The sequence below is a fragment of the Caretta caretta genome, chromosome 3 (genome assembly GCF_965140235.1).
Source record: "Caretta caretta isolate rCarCar2 chromosome 3, rCarCar1.hap1, whole genome shotgun sequence".
NCBI classification, from domain to species: Eukaryota; Metazoa; Chordata; order Testudines; family Cheloniidae; genus Caretta; species Caretta caretta.
The window spans coordinates 196,882,275-196,907,017 of record NC_134208.1 but is presented as its reverse complement, the minus strand read 5'-3'; the positions used below and the strand labels follow the sequence as shown (position 1 = coordinate 196,907,017).

The following is a 24,743-nucleotide window of genomic DNA, read 5'->3' as shown; positions in this document are numbered from 1 at the left end:
CAAAACATATTGAATAGATTAAAATAAAAAATTGAAGTTATATTCAAATCAAATGATTTGGTTCCATAGTTTCTATTCTCATTAACCAGACTGAATTAATGGAGGGCACTATAGTTGGTGAAAGTTGCAACTATGTTTTCTAACTTCTTGAAGTTGATTGATAGAGTAGAGAAACAAGTAACTGCAGTGTTGATGATTGCTGATTACTGAGATGTTTGCTGGGTGCCTTATCTTGTGATGGACAGTTCAGCTTCTCTCTAGATAAATTCCATTATAACTGTTGGTTTTATAATATAGTTGAAGCACAGACTGCATACGCCAATTAGTATCTTCCAACCAGGATTCATTCAGCCAGATTTTGCCTGGTCTTGCTCACCAGGCAACCAAACATGAGCCAAATTCTGCTGTGTTACAAATCTGTAAATCTGGAGTAAATCCACTGACTTCAAAACTTGGATTTTACATTATAATTTACCATTATGACAAGAACTAGAAACCAAGCCTGTGTCATGTTTCTGATATTTTAGGAATCTTATTAAAATGAACAGTTCAAAGAAATGGTTAGGACTGGTTTTAAAATGAGGTGAAAAGTGTAATATCAATGTGTTCTGCCTTTACTATACACTGAAGGTAGATACAGCCTATGTTTAAAGCAAATTCTAAACAAGCCTGTAACTTGCTTAATTGTAGGCCTTGCTTCTTGGTGAATGTGTTGTGGTAAAAGTCTTTATTTAAGAGCAGGAATGTAAGAAAATTAATTTTAAAATGTGGTTCCACCCAGCTCTCAGATTTCTTTACTCCCATTAATCTGAATTTTTTACTCACTGCAAATTAACATTAACTTCTTAGAAAAGTCCCAGTGCACATAATTTCTGTAATTCTAAGTAAGGGTGTAGAGGGTCAGTTAGTTCACTGTCAAAACATGCTGCATTTGCTGGCTAGTCAGAAGACGAAATTGTGGAACTAAAGAAAACATTGTGATCTCCTATAAACATATTGTTCTTCACTCTTTATCTTTTTTCATTTTTATTTTCACCTTCCTTTGAACTCTGTAATGTTTGAAGACAGCTCAACAAGGTTGTCAGCAAAATTAGAACAATTGACAGGTACTGTTGAGTCTTCTGTTTCAAACCGAATACCGTCCTTTTTCCTCCTCCTCCTCTGGAGCATGTCCATCCTTTTTTGTTTAAACTGTTATTTTGACATCACCCTTAGCTTTGACTTCACTCATGTTTTTTTGCATTTGATGAGTGCTGAAGTGAGAACACCTCAAAGATGCCTTCAGTCAGCGGGCTAGTTATTTTAGTCTTAATCTCTCCTGTAATAAACAGCAGGAGTCCCACAGTAAGGTGAGCTTCATGCACCAAGCTTGTTGCTGAATGGTTGTTTTAGTTTTTTCCTCCCTTCTCCACATTCCCAAAGATGTGTTTACTAAACTTCAGCCTTCAGAGGTACACTTATTCTCTGTGGTGTAACACAACAATTGCTTTCTCCTGCTCACTGATAAAGAGGAAAAGGCATCAAAGTCAATTCTAAGGCATTTCAATAAATTGAGGAAAATATTTTAAAACTAAAATATTCTTAAAGGGTTTTTTGTTTTTAAAGTGAAATAGGAAAGGAACTGGAGTGCTAAATCAGCTATTAATGAAGAATACTTATTATAAAAGTTCAATTTTTAAAGTTTCATTTATCTAAAAACTGCCTACCAGTTTGGTTCTCTAGCATGGAGAGGAAAATTCTGACTGGATATGAGTGCTTAACCTCTTATCTAATGCTGGATACAATATTGTTTCCATCTAAAAATGAATTCAAGGGTCTGAAGCTATTTATTTTTGATGTGTTGCACTTCATCTAATTGTATGTAGGTTTGCCTTTTGGGAATTTATGTCATGTTACTGCATGAGCACAGAGTTCAGCAAATTATACATATACATATACGTGTATATCTTACTGGGAAAGTGTACAATAGTAAAAGATGGAATAATGGATCAGATGATTATTTTTATAAGTGGAGGTCTGTTGGACATATGGAAAAGAATGGAAAATAAGAGACAGAGTGAATACATTAGCTTGATACAGAGGAGGACCCCTTATTAGATACAATATTGCTATCTATTTTACATACTGAGAGTAAGTACATTAAATGATTAGGAAAAGCTCTGTATGATCATCTGACATAAGACTCATTGGAGACCTGGCTAAAAAGTGTAAATGCTAGGAAAGTGCTTATTTTATTTATCATTGAGAGATGGAATATAAATAGTGCAGCTGTGGTGATAACGCATCAGACTACACATGAACATGTTTGACTGGGTTTCTTGAAAGATATTTAGCCAAATAATGTGCAAAACAAAGGGCTATTTATCTATGCAAACAACATTAGCCATTATTTTCCTGTGCTGTTGTGTGTTCCATTGAGTGTTCTCAGACTTATATGATGGCTGTTTGTGACTGAAATGAAAATGTACTTGACTTTGACTGTATATACACTGAGGTCAAGATTTTCAAACATAAGGTATCTAAAATTGGGCTCCAAAATCCACATTTAGATATCTAAATAAAACTCTCTAGATTCTCAAAGTTGTTTAGCACCTCCAACATCCATCAACTTCGATGAGACTTGTGGGTGCTCAGCCACTTTTCTATAGGCAGCTGAATATGGACTTAGGAACCTAGTTTTAGATACCCAGTTTTGCAAATGTTGGCCTAAAGCAATTGCTGGCTGTACATAATTCACTCATCGGTCTTTTAAAAAAAAAAAAAAGAAAGAAAGAAAGAAAAATGAAAAAGACAGCAACAGCACAATCAAAACAATCAACTATTATTTTTGTTTTGAAAGTGCAAAGAGATAGCAAAGAAATATGTTTCCCTTCTTTTAATTAGATCAAATCCATTTTATGAACCAAAATCAAGCCCTGCTTTAAATAATCAAGTTACTCCACTGCAAGAAGCAGAAAGGATGAAAAGAAAGGCTCCTGCACCACCAGTCCTCTCACCAAAGACAGAGACAGGAATGAGTGAGAATATGTCAGCTGTTCCTGCAGTGAAGGAGCTTTCTTCTTCTCCTAAGGTAGGTTTTTCATAACCAAATGTTGTGATGGCTGATTAAAGTACCTCTGTGTGTATTGTGTGCATCTTCTTACTGCAAGTCATCTTAAAAACTATGTACCTAAATAAAGTGCACCCTCGCTCCCTTATTCTTCCACTGACTCATATGCATATTGAGAGACCAGTGGTAGAGCTACTTGATGACAGCAATGACAACTGCAATGTCAAAGAGAAAAGGGGCTTCTGGGAACAAATAGTCTAGGACAGCGCTGTGCAATGAGAGGGAAGAAAATCAAGTTGTACAGTATTGTGGCTTGATCTATGATAATGGCACTAACGCTAAAAATATTGTAGGCTGCAGTGTGCGGACTAGGTATTTTTGAGGTATAACAGCCGACTCATGTAAGTATGAATTGCATCTCCTGTAAATCAGCAGTTACTACCCTTTGTGCATCTGTAATAACCTTAGCATTTCCGATCATGAGTTTATACATTAAAGGGAGCCTTTTAAAACAGATTTAGCATATTATTGCAAGTGAGTTTACTTTTTGGGTGGGGAGGAGATGGAAGAAATCTTTCTACCTCTCTCACACAGCACCAAGCCCAGGATCTCAAGTTTAAACCTACTACCGTCCTTCAGGCCCCGTGTTGTAGCAATCACCATTCCATTTAAGAGTTGAATGGGATTCCTTGTCATATCTACAAACCACTGCTTAACTGGTCAGAATGGTTGCTGATGATCCCTGGTCCTTAGGGGCTGATCTCACTCTCTCCTCAGCACTCAGTCAAAGGAAAGAGTCTCAGGCCTGGTCTATACTAGCAAGTTAGGTTAATGTAAGCTGCCTTGCATCCACCTACTTGTCCAAGGGTCTACACTTAAATTTGTCTCCCACTGATATAAGTGCCCCATTATGCCGACAAAGTAACACCACCTGCTTGAGCGGCACCGGGCATGGTCGATGTACTGAGGTTGATGCTGCGCAAGTGTAGACACTGTGTTACTTACGTTGACCCTAACAGTCCACCAGCAGCTGGCCCTTAATGCTTGATTCTGCCCCAGGGTCATGGAGGCTGGAAGGCCCTCCTCTCCTCTAAAGCCTGGCACATTTTTGAAATGCCATTTCCTGATTGTCCAGCTTGGTGATCACACCTAGCAGCACTCCATTGTTATATGCAACTGACCATGCTGGCTACACATGCCACACATGCTCCGACACAGAGTAGACAGGAAATATTGGATCTCCTGGGCCTGTGGTGAGAAGAGATTGTACAAGCACAGCTACAGACCCAAGCATAAGTGTCTATGAGCAGATTTCACGGGGGATGCAGGAGAAGGGGTCTGACCGAGACTGGCAGCAGTGCCACCTGAAAGCAAAGGAACTGCGTCAGGCATATCAGAAGGCCAGGGAGGCCAACAGTTGATCTGGTGCCAAGACACAGACCTGTTGCTTTGACAAAGAGCTGCATGCCGTACTTGCTGGAGAACTCACCACCATGGATACCGCCGAGGAGCCCAAGCCACAGGCCCCTGGCATGATCAGAAAGGAGGATGGGGGACGTGCAACCAAGGGATCCAGCTATGCTGTGAGCCAGGACCTGATGAGACTCCCACACCATGCAGTCAATGCCAACGGGCGAGCCTGATGCAGGGGGAGGAAATTTGGGTAAGTGTGTAATTGTGTTTCCCATTACAGTGGTGTACTGATGGCACCCCCAACTTAATAGGACACAGCTAATGACTTTTAATTAATGTATTCATGCTAGAAGAGGCAGCAGTGCAGCAAAGAGAGGTAGCATTTTTATTTACCTATCATTCCCTTGTAGAGTTAGGCAATGGGAACCATTGCTTATGTACACAGGGATGTCCCTTGAATCCTCCTGAGAAATCTCAATGAAAACTTTCATGGGGGTACTCTGCAATCCTCTCCGAAAGATTTCGGGGGGCGGGGGAGGAAGGGCAGTCTTATTTCTTCCTCAGTGGTAGGACACTTTTGTATGTTAGTCAGCAATAACTTTGTCAGGCACCATCGCATACTCAGGCTAGCAGCTTATGGGCCGAGGTGGCTTCTGGACCCCAGAAGCAGCTGTGCTGTCTGTGCCTCTGTTACGGGCAGAAGTGAAAAAATCATCATCACCTGTGGGAAATGGTGCCAGTATTCAGTGCCATTGCCCTGTACTCATAGTTTCATGCAGCCAAGCAATTCCCTCCTCATTCCCCTCACCCCTGCCAGGCCATCCTCACCGTGGCTGGTGCTGTGAGTGGCACCGTGCACAAGCCCTCCGAAGCAGAATAGTCAATGAGCATGTCTTATTTAAAACTCTAGGGGAGCAAGGGAAGGGAGTTCTAAATATTAACTTTCACTTTGCACTGTGATAATATTGAGAGTGGTACGTCTGTGTTTTATCGGAAGCTGCTGCCATTGTGGCCTTGAGGGGTTTTCCCCTCCACGCCCATGGAACATCTGAACCAGATAAGGAGGACTTGAGATGGCATGTTCCATGAGACCCTGCAAGCCAGTGCTGCATCAGACCATGAGCAAAGAGCCTGGAGGGCGAACATTGAAGTGAACTGGAGAAGGAAATAGTGGAGAGGAGAAAGGCCCAAGAGTCCCAGCAAGAAAAGGAGAGAGAGAAGCAAAGGACATAATGGGGCTTCTCCAGCAGCAAACAGATGCTGCGGACTCTTGTGGACCTATGGGTCAAACAATCACAGGCTTGCCTCCTTTTGCAGTCCACGGAAAATAGCATTACAGCAGCTTTCTACACCCCCCTTCAACATTCCACATGGTATCAGGGGCCACATCCCTCCCCTACCACTTCGCCCCAGGGGACATTAAGGAGAACCCCAGCTTCACATACTCTGACCTGTAAAAGCCACAGTTCCTGTATGTGTAGGTAAAGTGGACATGTTTGTTCTTTCCCATTGTTCTGTTCCATTAACTTAAATTTCTTATGTATTTGCTTTTAAATTGCACAGATTTTTCTTTGCACTGGTTTTGCTACTGAATAAAATTATATTCTTTGGGAAATAATTAAACTTTATTAGTTCACAACACAGGCTGCAGAGTGTCTAGCAGTTCTGAAAGCACCCTCTTACTTGTTACTGAACACTGTGACACAACTCATAGGATCAGTGACAATCAGTGTAATAATCATAAATGTACACCAAGCACCACACAATTCCTAACAGGCCCCAAAACTGCAGGGTCAGGTAGAGCACAGTACTTCACAATGCATTACTGTGGCTCAGTGTTAAAGTGCTCTTCCCTGTGCTGTATAGATCTGTGTTGAACTCTTCTAATAGCCCTTGTGTCTGGCTGTTCAAACTTGGCAGACAGCTGCTTCACCTCCACCCTGGCAGCAGCTTTTCTCACCTCCACCCTGGCAGCAGCTTTTCTCCATTCTTTTGCTTCATAGGTATTATGCAGGACACAGCATGCAGCTCTACCAGTTGGGATTCTTTTAAAAAAAATTTTTTTACTGAGATCCAATCTTATGGGTAAACGATGCCAGTGTCTCCCTTCAGTCTACCAAAAGTGCATTCAGCTGTCGTTCTGCACCTGGTGAGCCAGTAGTTTAATCTTTCCTTGCTGCTGTCATGCTGGCCAGTGTACAGCTTCATGAGCAATGGGTAGGCTGGGTCTCCCAAGATCACTACTGGCATATCAACACCACCAATGGTAATCGGCCTCTTGGGAAAGAAAGTCCTTGCTTGTAGCTTTCTCTGTTCTTAAAGATGCAAACATCATGCACCTTCCCTGACCAGCCCACATTGATATCGATGAAGCATCCCTGGTGATCCACCAGTGCTTGCGTAACCATGGGAAAGTAGCCCTTTCTGTTGATCTCCTCTGTGGCAAGGTGGTCTGGTGCCAAAATAGGATATGCATGCTGTCTATTGCTCCACCACAGTTCGGGAACCCCATTGCTGCTTATCCATCCACTATGTCCTGCACATTGCCGAGAGTCACAGTCCTGCATAGCAGAAGACTATTAATGGCTCTGAATACTTGCATGACAATGGACCCCACGGTGAATTTTCCAAGTCCAGAATGGTTTCCCACTAACTGGTCGCAGTTGTGCATTGCAAGTTTCCAATGTGCAATGTCCACTCACTTCTCCACTGTCAGCACAGCTCTCATTGTGGTGTCCCTGTGCTGAAGGGCTGGGCCAAGGTCAGCACATAGATCCAGGAATTTGGCCATGCACATCTGAAAGTTCTGCGGTCACTGCTCATCATCACCAAACCTGCATTATGATGTGATCCTACCAGTCAGCACTTGTTTCTTGGGCCCAGAAGCAGCACTCCACTGTCTGCAGTGTTCTGTGAATGCCAACAACAACTGTGAATTGCTTCTCACTATGTCCCACAGCAATCTGTCCTTCAAGAAATCGTCATGTACTCAGCTGATTCCATTCTTCTTACAGCTCTGCAAATACTGGAGGATCGTATGTCCTGTGCTTGCAAAGTTTCCGACAATATTGCAGAGCCGTGCAGGCTCCAGGCTTCTGGCAGAGAGCAAGGAGGGATGTGCAGGTTCATGTACAATTACCAGGACAATGGAGCATCTGCAGTAGCACCATCTGTGGTATAACCAGGATCCAGAAAATCCAAGAAAGGGATTTCCACTGGTGACATATTATCCCTTTGCTCCTGAATACAAACTTCACTAACACACTTTTTCTACCCTATGTTCTTTTATAGACTGCCATTGAAAAACAATGAAATTAAATACAAATTAAAATATCAAGGTTTGGTATTTGGCAAAAGCAAAGAACTTCTTTGTATAACAAATAATTATTATACTGTAGTGCCGAGAGGCTCCAACTGAGAGCAGGGCTCCATTGAGCTAAGTGCTAGTACATATACGTAGTCAGATACAGTCTCTGCTCCAAAGAGCTAAACATCTAAATAGACGAGACAGACAAAATATCATTAACCTCATTTTTACAGATGATAACAGAAACAGAGAAATTATGGCCAAGATTTTAAAACAGACTTTAATAGACTCAGAGAACTGGTAGGTAAGGTTCCATGGGAAGAAAATCTAAGGGAAAAAGGAGTTCAGGAGAGCTGGTAGTTTTTCAAGGAGATAATCTTAAAGGCACAACTGCAAACTATCCCAATGCTTAGGAAAGATAGGAAGAATAGAAAGAGGCCAATATGGCTTTATCAGGAGCTTTTTAATTGCCTGAAAATCAGAAAGGAATTCTATACAAAGAAGAAATATGAACAAATTGCTGAGGAGCAGTACAAAAGAATACCACAAGCATGTAGGGACAAAAAGAGTAAGGCACAAATGAGTTATCCTAGCAAGGAAAGTAAAAGGCAATAAGAAGTGATTCTTTAAATACATTAGGAGCAAGAGAAAGATGAAGGAAAGTGTAGGTCCTCTACTTAGCAGGGAAGGAGAGCAAATAATTGATGAAATCAAGAAGGTTGAGGTGTTTAATTTTGCTTCAGTCTTCACTAAAAAGGTAAATGGCGATCAGATACTCAACACAATATTAACAGCAAGAGAAAAGAAATGCAAGCCAAAATAGAGAACAGGTTAAAGAATATTTAGATAAGTTAGATGTAGTCAAGTTGGTAGGGCCTGGTGAAATTCATCATAGGGTATTTAAGACACTAGGTGAAGCAATCTTGAAACCATTAGCAATTATTGTAGAGAATTCATGGAGAACCGGTGACATCACAGGCCATGTCTATACATATGGCTAGATCAGCACTCCTGCGAACAATGCAGCAGTGTCAATTTTAGCAGGTCTGGCAAAGACCCACTAAATTGATAGCAGAGCACTCTCCCATCGACTTCTATACTCCCACTTACTGAGAAGCATAAAATATGTCAGGGGGAGAGCATCTCCCGTCGACACAGCGCAGTGGAGACACCGCTGTAAGTCAACCTAAGTAGCGTAACTTAGAGTAGTTAGTAATGGTAGTTGATAGCGTAACTTAGAGTAGTTATCAATGGTTCACTCTCATACTGGGAGGATGTATCTAGTGAGGTCAGTCCTGGTGCAAGTACTATTCAATATATATTACTTCATTAATTACTTGGATAATGGAGGGGAGAGAATACTTACAAAATTTGCAGATGACACCAAGCTAGGAGAGGTTGTAGGCATTTTGGAGGTCAGGATTGGAATGAAAAATGACCTTGACAAATTGGAGAATTGGTCTGAAAGTACTACAGTAAGGAAGTATGCACAAATACAAAATGTCTGCTTTGTGACTCTGGCCAAGGCACACTGTGATTTTTCCCTTTCTTGGGAGTCTTTCAAAGTCCTTCAGTACCAGTAGTGTCAGGCAGTCCTCATGGTCTTTGACCTGACTGTCACTCCCACAGTGGCTCAAGCTATCTTGCTGTTCACTGCCTTATGCAATGACACTCTGCAGTGGACGGTAAGGGAAATCAGGCCCACCTTCTACGCTGGGTTCCAGCTCAGAGCCCTGTAGCAAGCAGTTACGGTCTGCAGATACACCAGCCTTCCTGCTCTTGGCTCTAGACTACTTCTTACTATGCTTCTCCAATCTTTTTATTCTCCAGCCTTCTCTCTTTGGCCTACTAGATAAACCCTTTCCTATCCCTGCCCCTCCCTTCTCCCTTACCTCAGGGAAAGAGATTACAGGTTGGCACGTTGCCAGCCTCCTGACTTTATAGAAGCCCCACTTGTTCCCTCACAGGTGAGCTTCCTTCTAATTAGTGCCCTCCACACCACGTAATCTCCCCTATTTGCAGCTTAATTAGCTGATTGGGCCCATCTGGTGTAATTCAAATTTTTCAGGGCCAGTGCAGGGAGCACACCCCATCACAGTGCCTAATTATGGATTTAGAAGCCTAAAGTTAGCCTAAAGCCTGTTTTTGAAAATCTTGGCAAAAGTGATTTTCCCCAGGCCACAAAGGAAATCTGGGCAGAGCTGAGAAACTAATCCAGATCTCTCAAGTCCCAATCATTTGCTTTAATGATCAGACCATCGTTGCTTGCACTGCTTTTTTGCACATGCGTTAATATACTTGCACCATTCCAAGCAATGGTTGATTTGGGGCTCTTAAAACACGTCTGTTTCCCTTGTTGAAGAAAGAGTGATGTCAGAGCATCAAGTATGGCATAATTTGTTCTGCTTACATTATGTTACATGTTCTTATCTACTATATGCATGTGAGTCCTGTTAACTATTAAACCAAGATAGACCCAATTGCACCTTGGCAACACCAGAAGCTCCACCTCAGTCACCCTGAGCTGCTATCACAAATATCTCCCTTCATTGTCGGTGTCCTTACAGATCTCCAACTCTCCTCCCGACTTCCACAAAATCATCTTCTCCTGGCTGCCTTAATGAGGAGCCAGACAAGCAGCAGCACGTCCACTCTTAACAGGTCCATCACATTGCACTCTGCAATGGAGCTGATAGTGATGCCTTAAGGCTATGTCTACATTACGAGTGAGTGTTGTGATCCCCAGCTCATGAAGACATACTCATGGTATCTCTTGTCTGAGCGAACACACTAAAAAGTGTGACTGCTGTAGCCCAGACAGTGGCAGCAGGGTCTAGCGGCCTTGAGTACAAACCCACTTCAACCCTCATGGGTACATACGTAGGGTGGCTACTCCATGCCACTGTTGTCTGTGATACGCAGCTGTGCTACTATTTATAGTGTGCTAGTTCAGATGGGAGTATGAATACGTTCGTGCGAGATGGGAATCAGACCCCAGCTTGAAGCATAGACATGCCCTTACCTGACACTTCGAGGTATGAAGACCCTATTTTCAGTTGCTTATAATTTTGCAAACCTTTAACCATTTTGACTGAAATTTTCTGTGCTGGGTGTCTGACTCAGGATGGATTTTTTTTTTTAATTGCTTCAGCAAAAATAATTCAGTCATTTCTGAAAACAAGATGGGGGAAATGCATTGTTTTGCCCATTTTTTTTTTTTTTTTTTTTTAAATCTTACAACCTGTTCTTTGAACAGCTGTAGCTTCACCAGGGTTTGGGACAAGAAGTTGAAATTTGGCAGGTTCTTAGCCTTTATATCAAGAATGTACTCTGTGCTGTTTTTGTTAAAAATTGCCCAGAGCTGGCCAAGCTAGAAGTTTATTATTTGGTATCTAAATTGTCCAAAGATTTTGTCTGTCCTGGGCATGTTCCAGCCCAAGGTTGCAAGAGCTAAGCAGAACTTTCCCTGTGATTGCTGCTCTTGACTGCTGTGGGGCACTGAGCACCAGAACTGAGATCTGGGAGACCCTCGCGTGCCTTCAGTGATCTCCCTACTGGCATCTAAACTAAAGGAGGAATCAGTCTGAGTGGAGTGCAGAGAAGACAATAGCTGGACTGGGGGTGGGGTGTTTGTGTGTGAGTAGATGGGCGGGGGTGGTGATAGAGGTCATAGATTGGGATAACTAGTCTGAGGAGGAGAGGCTGGGGGTGGGGAGATTGGGATTGGGAGCCAGTCGGGGAGAGGAACTGAGACTGGATGAGGAGCTATGGGTGAAGGGAAACAGGAAGTGGATGGGCAATAAGTTTGGGACAGTGTGCCCGTGGGGGAGATTGGGAGCAGGGGGGACACTGAGATTGGATGACAGGTTTCAGAGTAACAGCCGTGTTAGTCTGTATTCGCAAAAAGAAAAGGAGTACTTGTGGCACCTGAGAGACTAACCAATTTATTTGAGCATGAGCTTTCGTGAGCTACAGCTCACTTCATCGGATGCATACCGTGGAAACTGCAGCAGACTTTATATACACACAGAGACTATGAAACAATACCTCCTCCCACCCCACTGTCCTGCTGGTAATAGCTTATCTAAAGTGATCATCAGGTTGGGCCATTTCCAGCACAAATCCAGGTTTTCTCACCCTCCACCCCCCCCACACAAATTCACTCTCCTGCTGGTGATAGCCCATCCAAAGTGACAACTCTTTACACAATGTGCATGATAATCAAGTGGCCCAACTTGATTATCATGCACATTGTGTAAAGAGTTGTCACTTTGGATGGGCTATCACCAGCAGGAGAGTGAATTTGTGTGGGGGGGTGGAGGGTGAGAAAACCTGGATTTGTGCTGGAAATGGCCCAACCTGATGATCACTTTAGATAAGCTATTACCAGCAGGACAGTGGGGTGGGAGGAGGTATTGTTTCATAGTCTCTGTGTGTATATAAAGTCTGCTGCAGTTTCCACGGTATGCATCCGATGAAGTGAGCTGTAGCTCACGAAAGCTCATGCTCAAATAAATTGGTTAGTCTCTCAGGTGCCACAAGTACTCCTTTTCTTTTTGAGATTGGATGAGGAGCCCAAAGGAGGTGACTGGGACTGGCTAGTGAAGGAGCCTGAGGCAAGTAGCTTGAGAGGGAGACTGGGATGAAGAGCCTGGGGAAGGAGACTGGACTTGGGGGACAGGATTCAGGAAAGATTGGGGCTCAGACAAGGAGCCAGCAGCGAGAGACTGGGACTGCAATGAGGAGCTTGGGTTGATAGAGACTAGGACTGGCTGGGACAAGGAGCCAGGGAGAGAGTGTGGTAAAGACAGGATGGGGACAGGGATAAGCTGTGGGGGACAAAGGCAGAGGTGTCAGGCCCTGGAATAGAGAGGAAAAAGTGTCTGACCACTGGAGTGCAGACTCCTCCGGAGCCTGAAATGGATCCCAAGATTCCTGAGCTTCAGAACTCCTCAGTTGTCAGCAAATAATATTGAAAACCCTCTTGCAAAATCTCTCTCTCCATTAGCTCAAGTGCCAGATATCTGTGTTGTGGATTTAAAGGCTCCAGCTGAGCTGATGACCCCATGTGGATGTCTGTGTGATTCTGCATGATGGAATGTCTCTTTTTGCAGTTTGTTTTTTTAAAAACCTAGGAAATTACACACACAAATCAACATTAAATTTTGGTGTTTGAAGTTTAAAAGGGATCAGGGGGGAGGGGGAGAGTTATTTAATTTAAAGAGTGTCATGATGCTTACACCCAATGGGGCCAAACTAAAGTTGTATGGCAACCTTAATCCAGGCATTTCCTTAACTTTTTAGTGCTTGACTTTGCAACCTTAATGTTTTTTTAACACAGTTTGTTGTGTGTAATATGGAAATTTCACATCGTGCACTGTTCTAAAACTAATGTGTAGATACACTGAAATGTAAGGAAGCAGCCTGAACTCACGATAATTTTGTTGGTGTAATTTTTAGGATCTGAGTAGCAGCGGAACAACTACAGTGTGAAACCATGACATCAGGAGCAGGGTGTTTTGGCGGGGGATTTGGGGTTTTTTTTTGGGGGGGGTGTCCTTGAATCATTGATATGATGTTCAGAACGTACTTAGTTTGAAGTATTTTTCAATATGAATACGTTTTACGTTATTGCAACCTGTACTCTGTACTATTTATACGTCTAATGGTTACAATTCTGAAAGTGTCCTTTTAGCATGGTCTCTCTCCTTGCTTGCACTTTTACATTTGAAGTTGATCTTTAACTATAGAGCAAAACCCCTTCTTTGACGAGCACTACTGAGTAATCACAAAAACTACTGCAACTTAAACAACAAAATGAAAAAATTAGTTACCTCACATGGTAGGAAATATAAAGTAATGCTGAAACAGGAGAAGGACTGTTGGCACAAGTAACTCATTTGTTAATAATAGTGATAATGTTAAGCAATTCCATAAAGCCTTCCACGGAAGGGTGTCTGAGCACTTTACAAACACTAATTTAGCACTTTACGAGCACTAACTCGTAATCCTTACGAGAGGAAAAATATTATCATTCCCATTTTACAGATGAGTAACTGAGATATGGAGAGATTAAATGAGTATATTGTTAAGTAATTTGTACAAGACTGCTGTGCACAGAGCGTCCGTGACTGCACTAGGAATTGAATCCAGCTGCTTTACATGAATTCTCTGTTCTCTAACACAGTGATCGTCAGCGTTCTTTGGTCTGTGACTCACTAAATGGCCAAATAAAGTCCTGCAACCCACCACATCCTAGAGTCCTTTTCATCCACTGTATCTTGTGGGATTTGGGGCACAAGATGGTCATTTATTAGCCATTTTGTGGTTGGGACTGCTGCTGCTGAATGGGAGGCTTGTGAGGCTAGGGCTGTTGAGTTAGATAGGCTGGTGCTGACAGGGGAGGAAAGTGCTGGTGGGATTTCTTCTCTCTCACCTTTCCTTCCTTTGTCCACCTGTGCAGCCCTCAGCTCACTAAACATGTGCTTCCCCTACCGGTGCTGAACACTGTATGGACAGAGGAAATCGGATTTAGGAGATGCTCTGGGGTTAGGTGATGAGTGGAAGGGGGAAGAAGAGAGACAAGAGGCAGAGTTGCAGTAGCAGCAGGAGGGGATTGAGCTATTCCTGCTGTCCGCTGCCTAGTTTCCCAGTAGGCCCTAGGGACCCCAGTATTTTGCCACACCCTCAGCTGGTGGGGGTACTACTCGTCAGATGCTGCTTCCTCTCAGCCCACCTCTAGCTTGTGTCCTATCAAATGAATAGCATTGCTCTAACAGAAAATTGCTATGTATGTAAATCAGTTTGACTGGAGAGTGAGCTAGTTACTTGTTAACAAGTTGTGACAGGGTCAGGCCAGATGGCTACAGGAGAGTGTTAGAAGGCAGATATATTAGTCCCAGATTACGCAGGTCCATTTTCCCTGGGTAAGGTAACAGGGCAGTTCCAGAACAAAAAGGAATTTGCTGGAACAAATTCAGGCAAGCAGGCTAATTAGGACACCTGGAGCTAATTAAGAAGCTGCTAGAATCAATTAGGGCAGACTGGCTAATCAGGGCACCTGGGTTTAAAAAGGACCTCACTTCAGTTTGTGGAGTGTATGCGAGGAGCTGGGAGCAAGAGGCACTAGGAGTTGAGAGTGAGAAGGCTTACTGCTGGAGGACTGAGGAGTACAAGCATTATCAGACACCAGGAGGAAGATCTTGTGGTGTGAATAAAGAAGGTGTTGGGAGGAGGCCATGGGGAAGTAGCCCAGGGAGTTGTAGCTGTCACGCAGCTGTTCCAGGAGGCACTCTAGACAGCTGCAGTCCACAGGGCCTTTGGCTGGAACCCAGAGTAGGGGGTGGGCCCTGGTTCCCCCCAAACCTCCCAACTCCTGGTCAGACACAGGAGGAGTTGACCTGGACTGTGGGTTCCACCAGAGGGGAAGGTCTCTGGGCTATTCCCCGATCTACATGGTGAATCAGCAGAGACTGTGGGGATTGTTCTCCTTCCTTTTTCCCATGCTGGCCAATGATGAGGTTAGCTGAGTGAACGGCAGGTTTGAGCCACTAGCAAAAGTGGCCAAACTGAGGGCTGCCGTGAATCTCTGAGGCAAGCAAATCCGCCAATAAGTACAGGACCCACCAAGGCAGAGGAGGAACTTTGTCTCAAAGTTTAGAAATTCAAGTACCATGATGTCAATCCAAGTGAGAAGGAAGGCGAATAGCAAGGAGGGGAAAGCAGGGATAATGTAAACAGTGTATTCGTTCACAAAAAACTGAATAAGGCTTAAAGGACGCTGTAGGAATGGAATTGTCCAGAAATAAATTGAGAGATACAGGTATGACACACAGAGAAAAGGCAGCAAAATGTAATTGCTGCTGAGAGTGTCGATGATTTGGGATTATGTTGGCATTGGAAGAGGTGGTATTGATAGCAGTAATGAGAGAGTTACCGTAGGCAAAGTGATGTCATGCACTGAGTTGGCAGAAAGTCATAGTAGGTTAACAGATGAGAAGAATGAGAGTTTCTAAGGGAAAATCAAAAAGACTGGGAAAGTTTTGCTGTTACTTCAAAAACAGAAGATACGATCGCAAATCCAGTCACTCTCAATCTATATCCAGTCATTCTCCCTCTCTGGAAAGTTCAGTTAATATGTTGAAAAATAATCAAGTTGTGTTACGGTGCTGAAGCACAACAGTAAGGCTGTAAAGGAGCTACAACTGTCAACAAATGTTATTTCAAAATAAATGAAAGATAATTTTGTGGAGGAGTCTAAATGATTACATTGTTTAGGGGAAACTGTGACATGGTTAAGGGCTTGTCTTCACTACCAGGGACATCGACGCTGCTGCAATCGATGCAGCTGGTGTCAATTTAGCAGGTCTAGTGAAGACCCGCTAAATCGACAGCAGAGCTCTCTCCGGTCGACCCTGGTACTCCAACTCCCTGAGAAGATTAAGTTAAACTGACCGGAGAGCATCTTCCATCAACGCAGCACAGTGAAGCCTGTGGGGTAAGTCAACCTAAGCTACATCGACTCCAGCTATGTTATTCACGTAGCTGGAGTAACGTAACTTAGGTCGACTTACCTCGGTAGAGAAGACAACCCCTAAGTGTTAAAAAAGTGGAAAAGTTAGATATTGTGTCTTATAAGGTAGAAAGTACAGCTGAAGTTAACTTCTCTATTTTCATAGAAAATAATTGCAGAAATTAATTGATAATCTTAAAACTGCTTATGAAGCATAAATATAGCATTAGACCTTCCTGAGGATTTTAAAGAAGAATCATAGAATTGTAGGACTGGATGGGATCTCGAGAGATCTTCTAGTCCAGTCCCCTGCATTCAAGGCAGGACTAAGTAGACCATCCCTTACAGGTGTTTGTCTAACCTGCTCTTAAAAATCTCCGATGATGGAGATTCCACAACCTCCCTAGGCAATTTATTCCAATGCTTAACAACCATGACAGTTAGGAATTTTTTCCTAATGTCCAGCCTAAACCACCCTTGTTGCAGGTTAAGCCCATTGCTTCTTGTCCTAGTCTCAAAGGTTAAGGAGAACAATTTTTCTCCTCCTTGTAACAACCTTTTATGTACTTGAAAACTGTTATCATGTCCCCCCTTCAGCCTTCTCTTCCTCAAACTAAACAATCCCAATTTTTTCAATCTTCCCTCGTAGGTCATGTTTATTAAACCCTTAATCATTTTTGTTGCTCTTCTCTTGACTCTCTCCAGTTTGTCCACATCCTTCCTGAAATGTGGCACTCAGAACTGGACACAATACTCCAGTTGAGGCCTAATCAATGGAGAGGAGAGAGGAAGAATTACTTCCTATGTCTTGCTTACAACACTCCTGCTAATACATCCGAGAATGATGTTTGCGCTTTTTTTTTTTTTTTTTTTTTTTTTTTTTGCAACAGTGTTGTACTGTTGACTCATATTTAGCTTGGAATCCACTAGGACCCCCAAATCCCTTTCCGCAGTACTCCTTCATAGGTAGTCACTTTCCATTTTGTATGTGTGCAACTGATTGCTCCTTCCTAAGTGGAGCACTTTGCATTTGTCCTTATTGAATTTCATCCTATTTACTTCAGACCATTTCTCCAGGTTATCCAGATCACTTTGAATTTTGATCCTATCCTCCCAAGAATTGCAACCCCTCCCAACTTCATATCATCTGCAAACTTTATAAATGTACTCTATATGCCATTATTTAAATCACTGTTGAAATACAGAGCAGAAGAAGGAAAAGGAGTACTTGTGGCACCTTAGAGACTAACAGATTTATTTGAGCATAAGCTTTCGTGAGCTACAGCTCACTTCATTCCATTTTATGCATCCAATGAGGAGAGCTGTAGCTCACGAAAGCTTATGCTCAAATAAATTTGTTAGTTTCTAATGTGCCATAAGTCCTCCTTTTCTTTTTGCGAATACAGACTAACACGGCTGCTACTTTGAAACAGAGCAGAAGAAGAAGACGGAAGAAAATTCAATAGACACTGCTGCAAATTTTTGAAGGAGCAATTGTAACTGGTTTTTCTTCCATGTGTTAGGAAAGCTAATCAGATTCCTTGGTCACATAAAACTACAAATGACATCATGCCAAATATATAGAGATCTAAAAAGCTTAAGGTTATTGGCTGGCAATTGCCCCTAAAAGGTTTCTTTGATATATGAGAGGTACATATTCAGGATACAGTTTCCAAAGACTTTCAACTGTGTTACCCATCAAAATGACATGGAGGTTTTGAAAGCAACCCTGAAGCACAGTTTTCAGCATGGAGCATCTAAGAATGAGATTTCCCTAAGCCTGCTTACATCCAAAAGTTAAAACTTCTACGGTGTGGTCTGGTCCAAAAGTGCCTAAGTCCAATTTTCAACTGTAATTATCCTTGTAGTGTGGGCAGCTGAGTTAGTAGAAATACTTTCCCATGCATTCAATTCTGAATTGACCAATCCATCATGAAGCTGGGACTTCACCATTGCCCAGGTAGTAGGAGAAGGTGTTTTTACCCTGAAGGGCCATGTGGCTTCACACACTTGGCTTTTGTAACTTATTTGAACATGTAACAGAGGCTTTTAGTGTAGTAATGAAGGAAACTGGAAGAACAACGTGGATTTCAGCACATCAGCAAACTTGGATTTCTATCAATTGAAAATTGGCTCAAGCTAGAAACAACTAAGTGGATTACCAGGGTAGAAGGACTTGATGAGTTTCTCTGTAGACGTGCTTGTGTGTCTAACTCAGCTAATTTTTAACGCACTTATGTGGGTTTTGTGATATACTGAAAATGGAGGCATATTTTTAGAAAGGGCCTGGAGTCATGTCCAGGGTTAACTATCTGAACAAACATCCCTGAAAATCAGGCTCCCTGTACTTATTTTCTTCAAAGATACATGTTGTAATAGATCACCATTCTTTAGGTCAGTGCCCCTAACATGAAAGGAGGCAGGAAACTCCAGTAACCAGGTTCTGAATGGCAGCATCAAACCATTCCTAGTACAGAAATTCCTAAACCTCCTGAGATGATGTGAAGAATCTGTCTATGTACCACTTCTGAATTCTGTTTAGTTTTATGCAATTTCAGTATCACTGAATGCCTTAATGAACAGTGAGTCAGCCATGGGCTGACAAGGGTATCACCCACTCTGTCTGGAAGAAGCTACAGAACAATCAGAAGAAGGTGGTAAGGTGAATAACTGTGCTCAGTCAGAACAATGTGTATGTTAAGGAGACTGCCTGAGCTGGGAGAACCAGTTCTACCGAAGTAGCATGAAGGGAAGGGAGGTTTGGAGAGTGGAAAATGCCTAAACAGGAAAACAAAAGGGCAGAGGTGACAGCAAAGGGTATAGCAGAGTTCCTACTATAAATACAGTATACCAGTTATCAGCTGGGGGCTTTTGTAATTTAGAATGAACTCTCACTTCTTTCTAACATGTTCGCTATCCTTGATCATCCAGACAAGTAAAAACCTGCATTCCCAACCTGTGTGTAACTGTCTTTGTCAAGTATTGTACACACACAGATCCCCTGGAGCAACGGTCCCTGATGTGACCTTCCGCATCCACAGGACATCAAACTGTGGTGGAGTCATGGAGGAAATCTATGGATTCTTCTCATAAGAGCTTGAAAAAGAGGGCTGCAAGTCCCCAGGCTTAACAACTGATCAGGAAGAAGAGATTCCTGGCAGAATCCGTGACCTCGGTACCCACGAAGTTGCAGCACGATATCCTTAAGACATTAGGTTCCTCAGTTACCGGTACTGCCACCAAACCTAAAGACCCGAGGGGCACAGGCTCAATGGCGTTGATACCATGCAACAAAAGAGGAGATAGATACCATACTGACTCTACTAAAACAGCACTGCCAGAGACAAGGAAGACCGTGGTACCAAGCACTTCCCTCAGGGAGCCCTCTTCTGGATGATCATTGCACTATCATACGGTCACCACAGACTCTGTCACCAACGAGCCAGCTGAGACACATCCCACTGGTACTGATCACCACTGTGGTACCACAGTAATTTCGTTTCTCCAGGGACTGATGGTTTCAGAAACACCAGAATCCCCATTATTCGATACCAGCAACCCGGCACCTTTTACATCTGTCTGCAGAATCCCCTGTGGTTCCAAGACACTTACCACCAGACCTTGTGTCTGCTCCACCTTTATTAAGTGAAGAGACAGACAACAAAGAGGATGACAACTTATCTTTAGCCTTGGGGCACAGCTCAGCAAAACAACATCCCGGAACCACTTAACAGCCAGGTACAGAACCTCCACCACCAACTTGGTTTGGACACTCTTGGGTACCACCACCCATGCCCTTTGCATCACCCCTGTGACCATACACCTGGGCAGCTCTCACAGATACCAGCTCTCTGGGACCTCAGGTGTCTCCCAGAGGGAGAGACAAAGACTATCTCCCTCAGCCTCCCTTTCTAGACCCCTTGATTCCCAAGAGGAGACCTTGAGGAGTAGGAGACTAGACTGGACAAGGATATTACTCCGCCAAATGAGTATTTCCTCATCCTTGCCAGACAAGGTTGTGATGCCTCCTCCACCTTCAATGGCAGATGATTTTAAACAATCTCAGGGCCTCACCAAGAGGGTTGCAGATGCTCTTCAGATTTCCCTTGAAGCGGTAAATGAGTCGCATCACAAACTACTGGACATCCTACACATGTCCTCATCATCACGGATTGCACTTCCAATCAACGAGGCACTATTAGACCCAGCCAAGAACATTTGCCAAATGCTGGCCTCAGTAACACCCACAAGTAAAAGGGCAGACAAAAAATACTATGTCCTCTCTAACGATGTGTGTCTTCATTTCTCGCACCCATCTCTGAACTCGCTTGTCGTAGATCAGGGGTTCTCAAACTGGGGGTCGGGACCCCTCAGGGGGTGGCAAGGTTATTACATGGGAGATCGTGGGCTGTCAGCCTCCACCCCAAACCACGCTTTGCCTCCAGCATTTATAATGGTGTTACATATTTTAAAAAGTGTTTTTAATTCATGGGGTGGAGGGGTTGCACTCAGAGGCTTGCTATGTGAAAGGGATCACCAGCTCAAAAGCTTGAGAACCACTGTCTCAGATGCTATAAATGAACGTGGAAGACAGCACCATGCTAAATCAGCTCCCTACAACAAGGATTGGAAAAAACTGGAATTATTCGGCAGAAAATCATATTCCTTCGCAACCATACAGTTTGCAAATTACCAGGCCTTGATGGCAAAGTATAACCATATCAACTACAAAAAACTTAATGCATTTATTGATCACCTCCCAAATGATCAAAGAGAGCAATTTCAAGCCATCGTTGCCGAGGGCCAACTGCTAGCAATGACAGCGCCACAGACGTCATTATGTGCCACAGAAACAGTGGCCTGGTCTATATCAATGGCAGCGGTGATGAAGAGAGCATGCTGGCTTCACCTTTCTAGTCTACCAACGGAAAAACAAACAACGGTGGAGGACCTTCCATTTGAGGGATCCAAACTCTTTGCAGAGAAGACAGAGGCTTCACTTCATTCACTGAAGGACTCAAACACCACGCTACACTTCTTAGGGATCTATACACTGGCACAGAAAAGAAAATATAGTAAGACATAAATATTACGAAGATCCTGACTGACCCAGTTCCCTCTACCCCAAAGATATTACGAACCCCAACAGAAGAGACATCAGGTGCAGACACAAAGGCAGACAGCCACCCCAAACTTCAACAGTACAGCCATCAATGTCAAAGCATCAGTTTTGATACATTGGTTGAGGCCCCAAGTTACCACTCCCACCATCAGTTGCTGCAGTATTCAAACCATCTACATCCCTTCGGACACTGCCTTCCTATTTTTCAACAAAACTGGAAAAATATAATATCAGACAAGTGGGTACTGGAGATCATTTACAAGGGTTATTCAATCCATTTTACCTCCCTCCCTCCCTCCTCGTCCGTCTTCAGAGACCTTTCCCACAAGAGACTGTTACGTCAGGAAATAAACCATCCACTAAGCCTCAGCACTATAGAACCAGTTCCCGATCAACTCACTGGGAAAGGTTTCTACTCCAAATATTTCCTGACACTGAAAAAGAACAGAGGATAGAGACCCATTCTAGCTCTGAGAGTACTAAACAAATACATAAAAACACAAAGATTCAAGATCCTTACACCAGCAACAATAATTCTATCTCTAAACCAAGGAGACTGGTTCTTGGCCCTCGACCTACAAGATGCCTACTTTCACTTAGCGATTCAACCCATCCTACAGGAGGTTCCTCAGATTCACCTTCGGTCAGGACCATTATCAGTACAGAGTACTTCGATTCGGCCTGTCATCCACACCCAGAGTGTTCACCAAGGTCCTATCTGTGGTAGCAGCCCATCTTCACAAATTAGTAATCATGATTTACCATATCTAGACGACTGCCTACTCAGATCATGATCCTTCCAAGATGCTCTGTGGGCCGCAGAAAACACTATAGAGGTATCCGTGCAGTTGGGGCTACAACTGAACATCCAAAAATCAACTTTGACTCCCATACAACATCTGAAATTCATAGGAGCTTTCCTCGCACTGCACAGGTTCAATACTCTAACCATCTTAATCGACACTGTTCAATCCAGCCATCAGACAGAAATTGCTTGCAGCTTCTTGGGCACAGGGCGGAAGGTACCTTTGTGATAAGTCACGCAAAGTTCCACATGTGTTGCCTTCAGCCATTGCTTAGAACGGTGTATGCACCAAACAGGGACAAATTGCACAAAGTACTGTTGATGCCCTCGGCAATCAAAATCTCTCTTGAATGGTGGAAAGATCCACAGAATGTCTGCACAGGGCTCCCATTCATACAGCCACTTCCAACATTAATACTGACAACAGCTGCATCTTTAGTGGGTTGGTGAGCTCATGTAGATGATTACACGGTTCAAGGCAGATGGGCCCCCATAGAATCAATACTACATATCAACCCACTGGAGCTCAGAGCAATCAGGAATGCTTGTGCACATTTCCTATATTGATCAAGGGCAAACATATAAAAGTCATGACAGACAACATAGCATGTATGGTCTTCATAAACTGACAGGAAGGAGCGAGATCACCATCCCTTTGAGCAGAGGCAGTAAAATTAGGGAATGGGTGCATTTGGCACGCATGATTATATCAGCAGCTTACCTATAGGGTGTACAGAATACCACAGCAGACAGCTTCAGTAGAACATTCTCGGAGGAACACAAATGAAAAAATGGACCCTGGACTGCTCCACAACATATTTTGCGTTTGGGAAGTCCCCAAAATAGACTTGTTTTCCACATTCAAAAGCAGGAAATGCTCCCTGCTCTGCTCCAGAGCTGGGCTGGGACAGCATTCATTGGGAGATGCCTTCCTCTTTCAGTGGAACATTGGCTGCCTTTATGCCTTCCCTCCATTTCCACTCATATCGAATGTCCTGCTCAAAATAAGAAAAGACAGAGAAAAAGTTATTCTCATAGTTCCAACATGGCCAAGACAAATGTGGTTTCCATACCTTATGCAAGTAGCAATGTGCCCGCCAATCACTCTTCAGCGACTTCCTCACCTCTTGTCTCAAAACACTGAACAGATCCACTACCCAAATTTTCAAGTTCATCAACTCAAGGCATGGCTCCTCGATGGTTCCAAAGCATAGAGAGATGGATCCTGTTCTCAGGAGGTGAAAGCGGTGCTATTACATAGCAGAAAGACAACCACTCGTCATACATATATATGGAGAAGTGGATTCCAAATCTGGGGTGACTCAAAACAGGTTACTCCTACATCATCTTCCCTCCCACTAATAGTAGACTATATCCTAGATCTCAGGAAGACAGGACTATCTCTTAGCTCAGTAAAAGTGCACCTTGCGGCCATAACGGCCTTTCATCGTAAGATAGAGGGATACTCAATATTTGCTCATCCAACAACAAAAAGATTCCTCAAGAGTATGAGTAACCTCTTCCCACAAATCAGACATCCTACATCAGCATGGGACCTTAATCTGGTCCTCAAATCCCTAACAAAACCATCTTTCAAACCCATGGTCACATGCTCACTTACGCATCTGTCGATGAAAACAGCTTTCCTAGTGGCCATCACCTTGGCTCAGAGGATAGCGAGAATAGGGGCTCTAATGGTACACCCTCCCTTCACAATTTTCCTTAAAGATAAGGTTACACTGAGACCACACCCAAAGTAGCATTGACCTTCCATATAAATCAGCTCATTCCCCTTCCCACCTTCTTCTGAAAGCCTCACCGTGACAACGCAGAAGCAGTATTCTATACACTTTATGTCAAGAGGACTTTGGCATTCTATTTGGACAGAACAAAACACTTTAGAAAAATCTCCTAAACTATTCCTCTCAATTGCAGAGAGATCCAAGGGATCCGCAATATCTAATCAGAGGTTCTCTCTAGATGGATATTGAACTGCATTAAGTATTGCTATTGTGCCAACAATCGTCAACCTCCATCTGGAGCCTGTAGTCATTCCACGAGGTCTGTTTCCACTTTTGTAGTCTTCATCAAAAATGTTCCCATTAGAGAAATATGCAAAGCAGGAACTTGGGCATCCACTCATATGTTTTCGGAGTGTTAAGCAATTATCCATGACTCAGCATCTGATGCCATGTGTGGCTGCACAATGTTATCATCAGTAATGGATTCGACTCTGAAGCCGCAGCCCTCCATCAGAGGTAGTGCTATAGAGTCACCTACAGTGGAACACGCATAGGAACACTACTTGAAGAAAGGTTTACTCACCTTGTGCAGTAACACTAGTTCTTTGAGTTGTGTGTCCTTATGGGTGCTCCACAACCTGTCGTCCTCGCCTCTATTTCGGAGTTCTTAATAAGGGGCTCTGAGGTAGAGAAGGAACGGAGGGCGGTTCTCCTGCAAGCACTAGATAGCCTCAAGAAAGGCACAAGACAGAGAGAGCACACGTGCAAGCCCAATGGACACTGCTACCTAAAA

General features: G+C 43.3%; 1 protein-coding gene across 16 annotated transcripts in view; it reads left to right on the top strand.

Moving 5' to 3' along the window:
• EHBP1 (EH domain binding protein 1) overlaps positions 1-24,743 on the top strand; it is a 321,978-nt gene that overhangs the window by 164,902 nt on the left and 132,333 nt on the right. For 8 of the 16 annotated variants that reach the window (XM_048842656.2, XM_048842651.2, XM_048842658.2 and 5 more), the window contains 2 exons: positions 1,065-1,106; positions 2,884-3,070. In XM_048842656.2, the coding sequence (XP_048698613.2) occupies positions 1,065-1,106; positions 2,884-3,070 (229 nt within the window). The remainder of the gene's footprint in view (positions 1-1,064; positions 1,107-2,883; positions 3,071-24,743) is intronic. The other 8 variants (XM_048842663.2, XM_048842662.2, XM_048842660.2 and 5 more) reach the window with 1 other exon arrangement.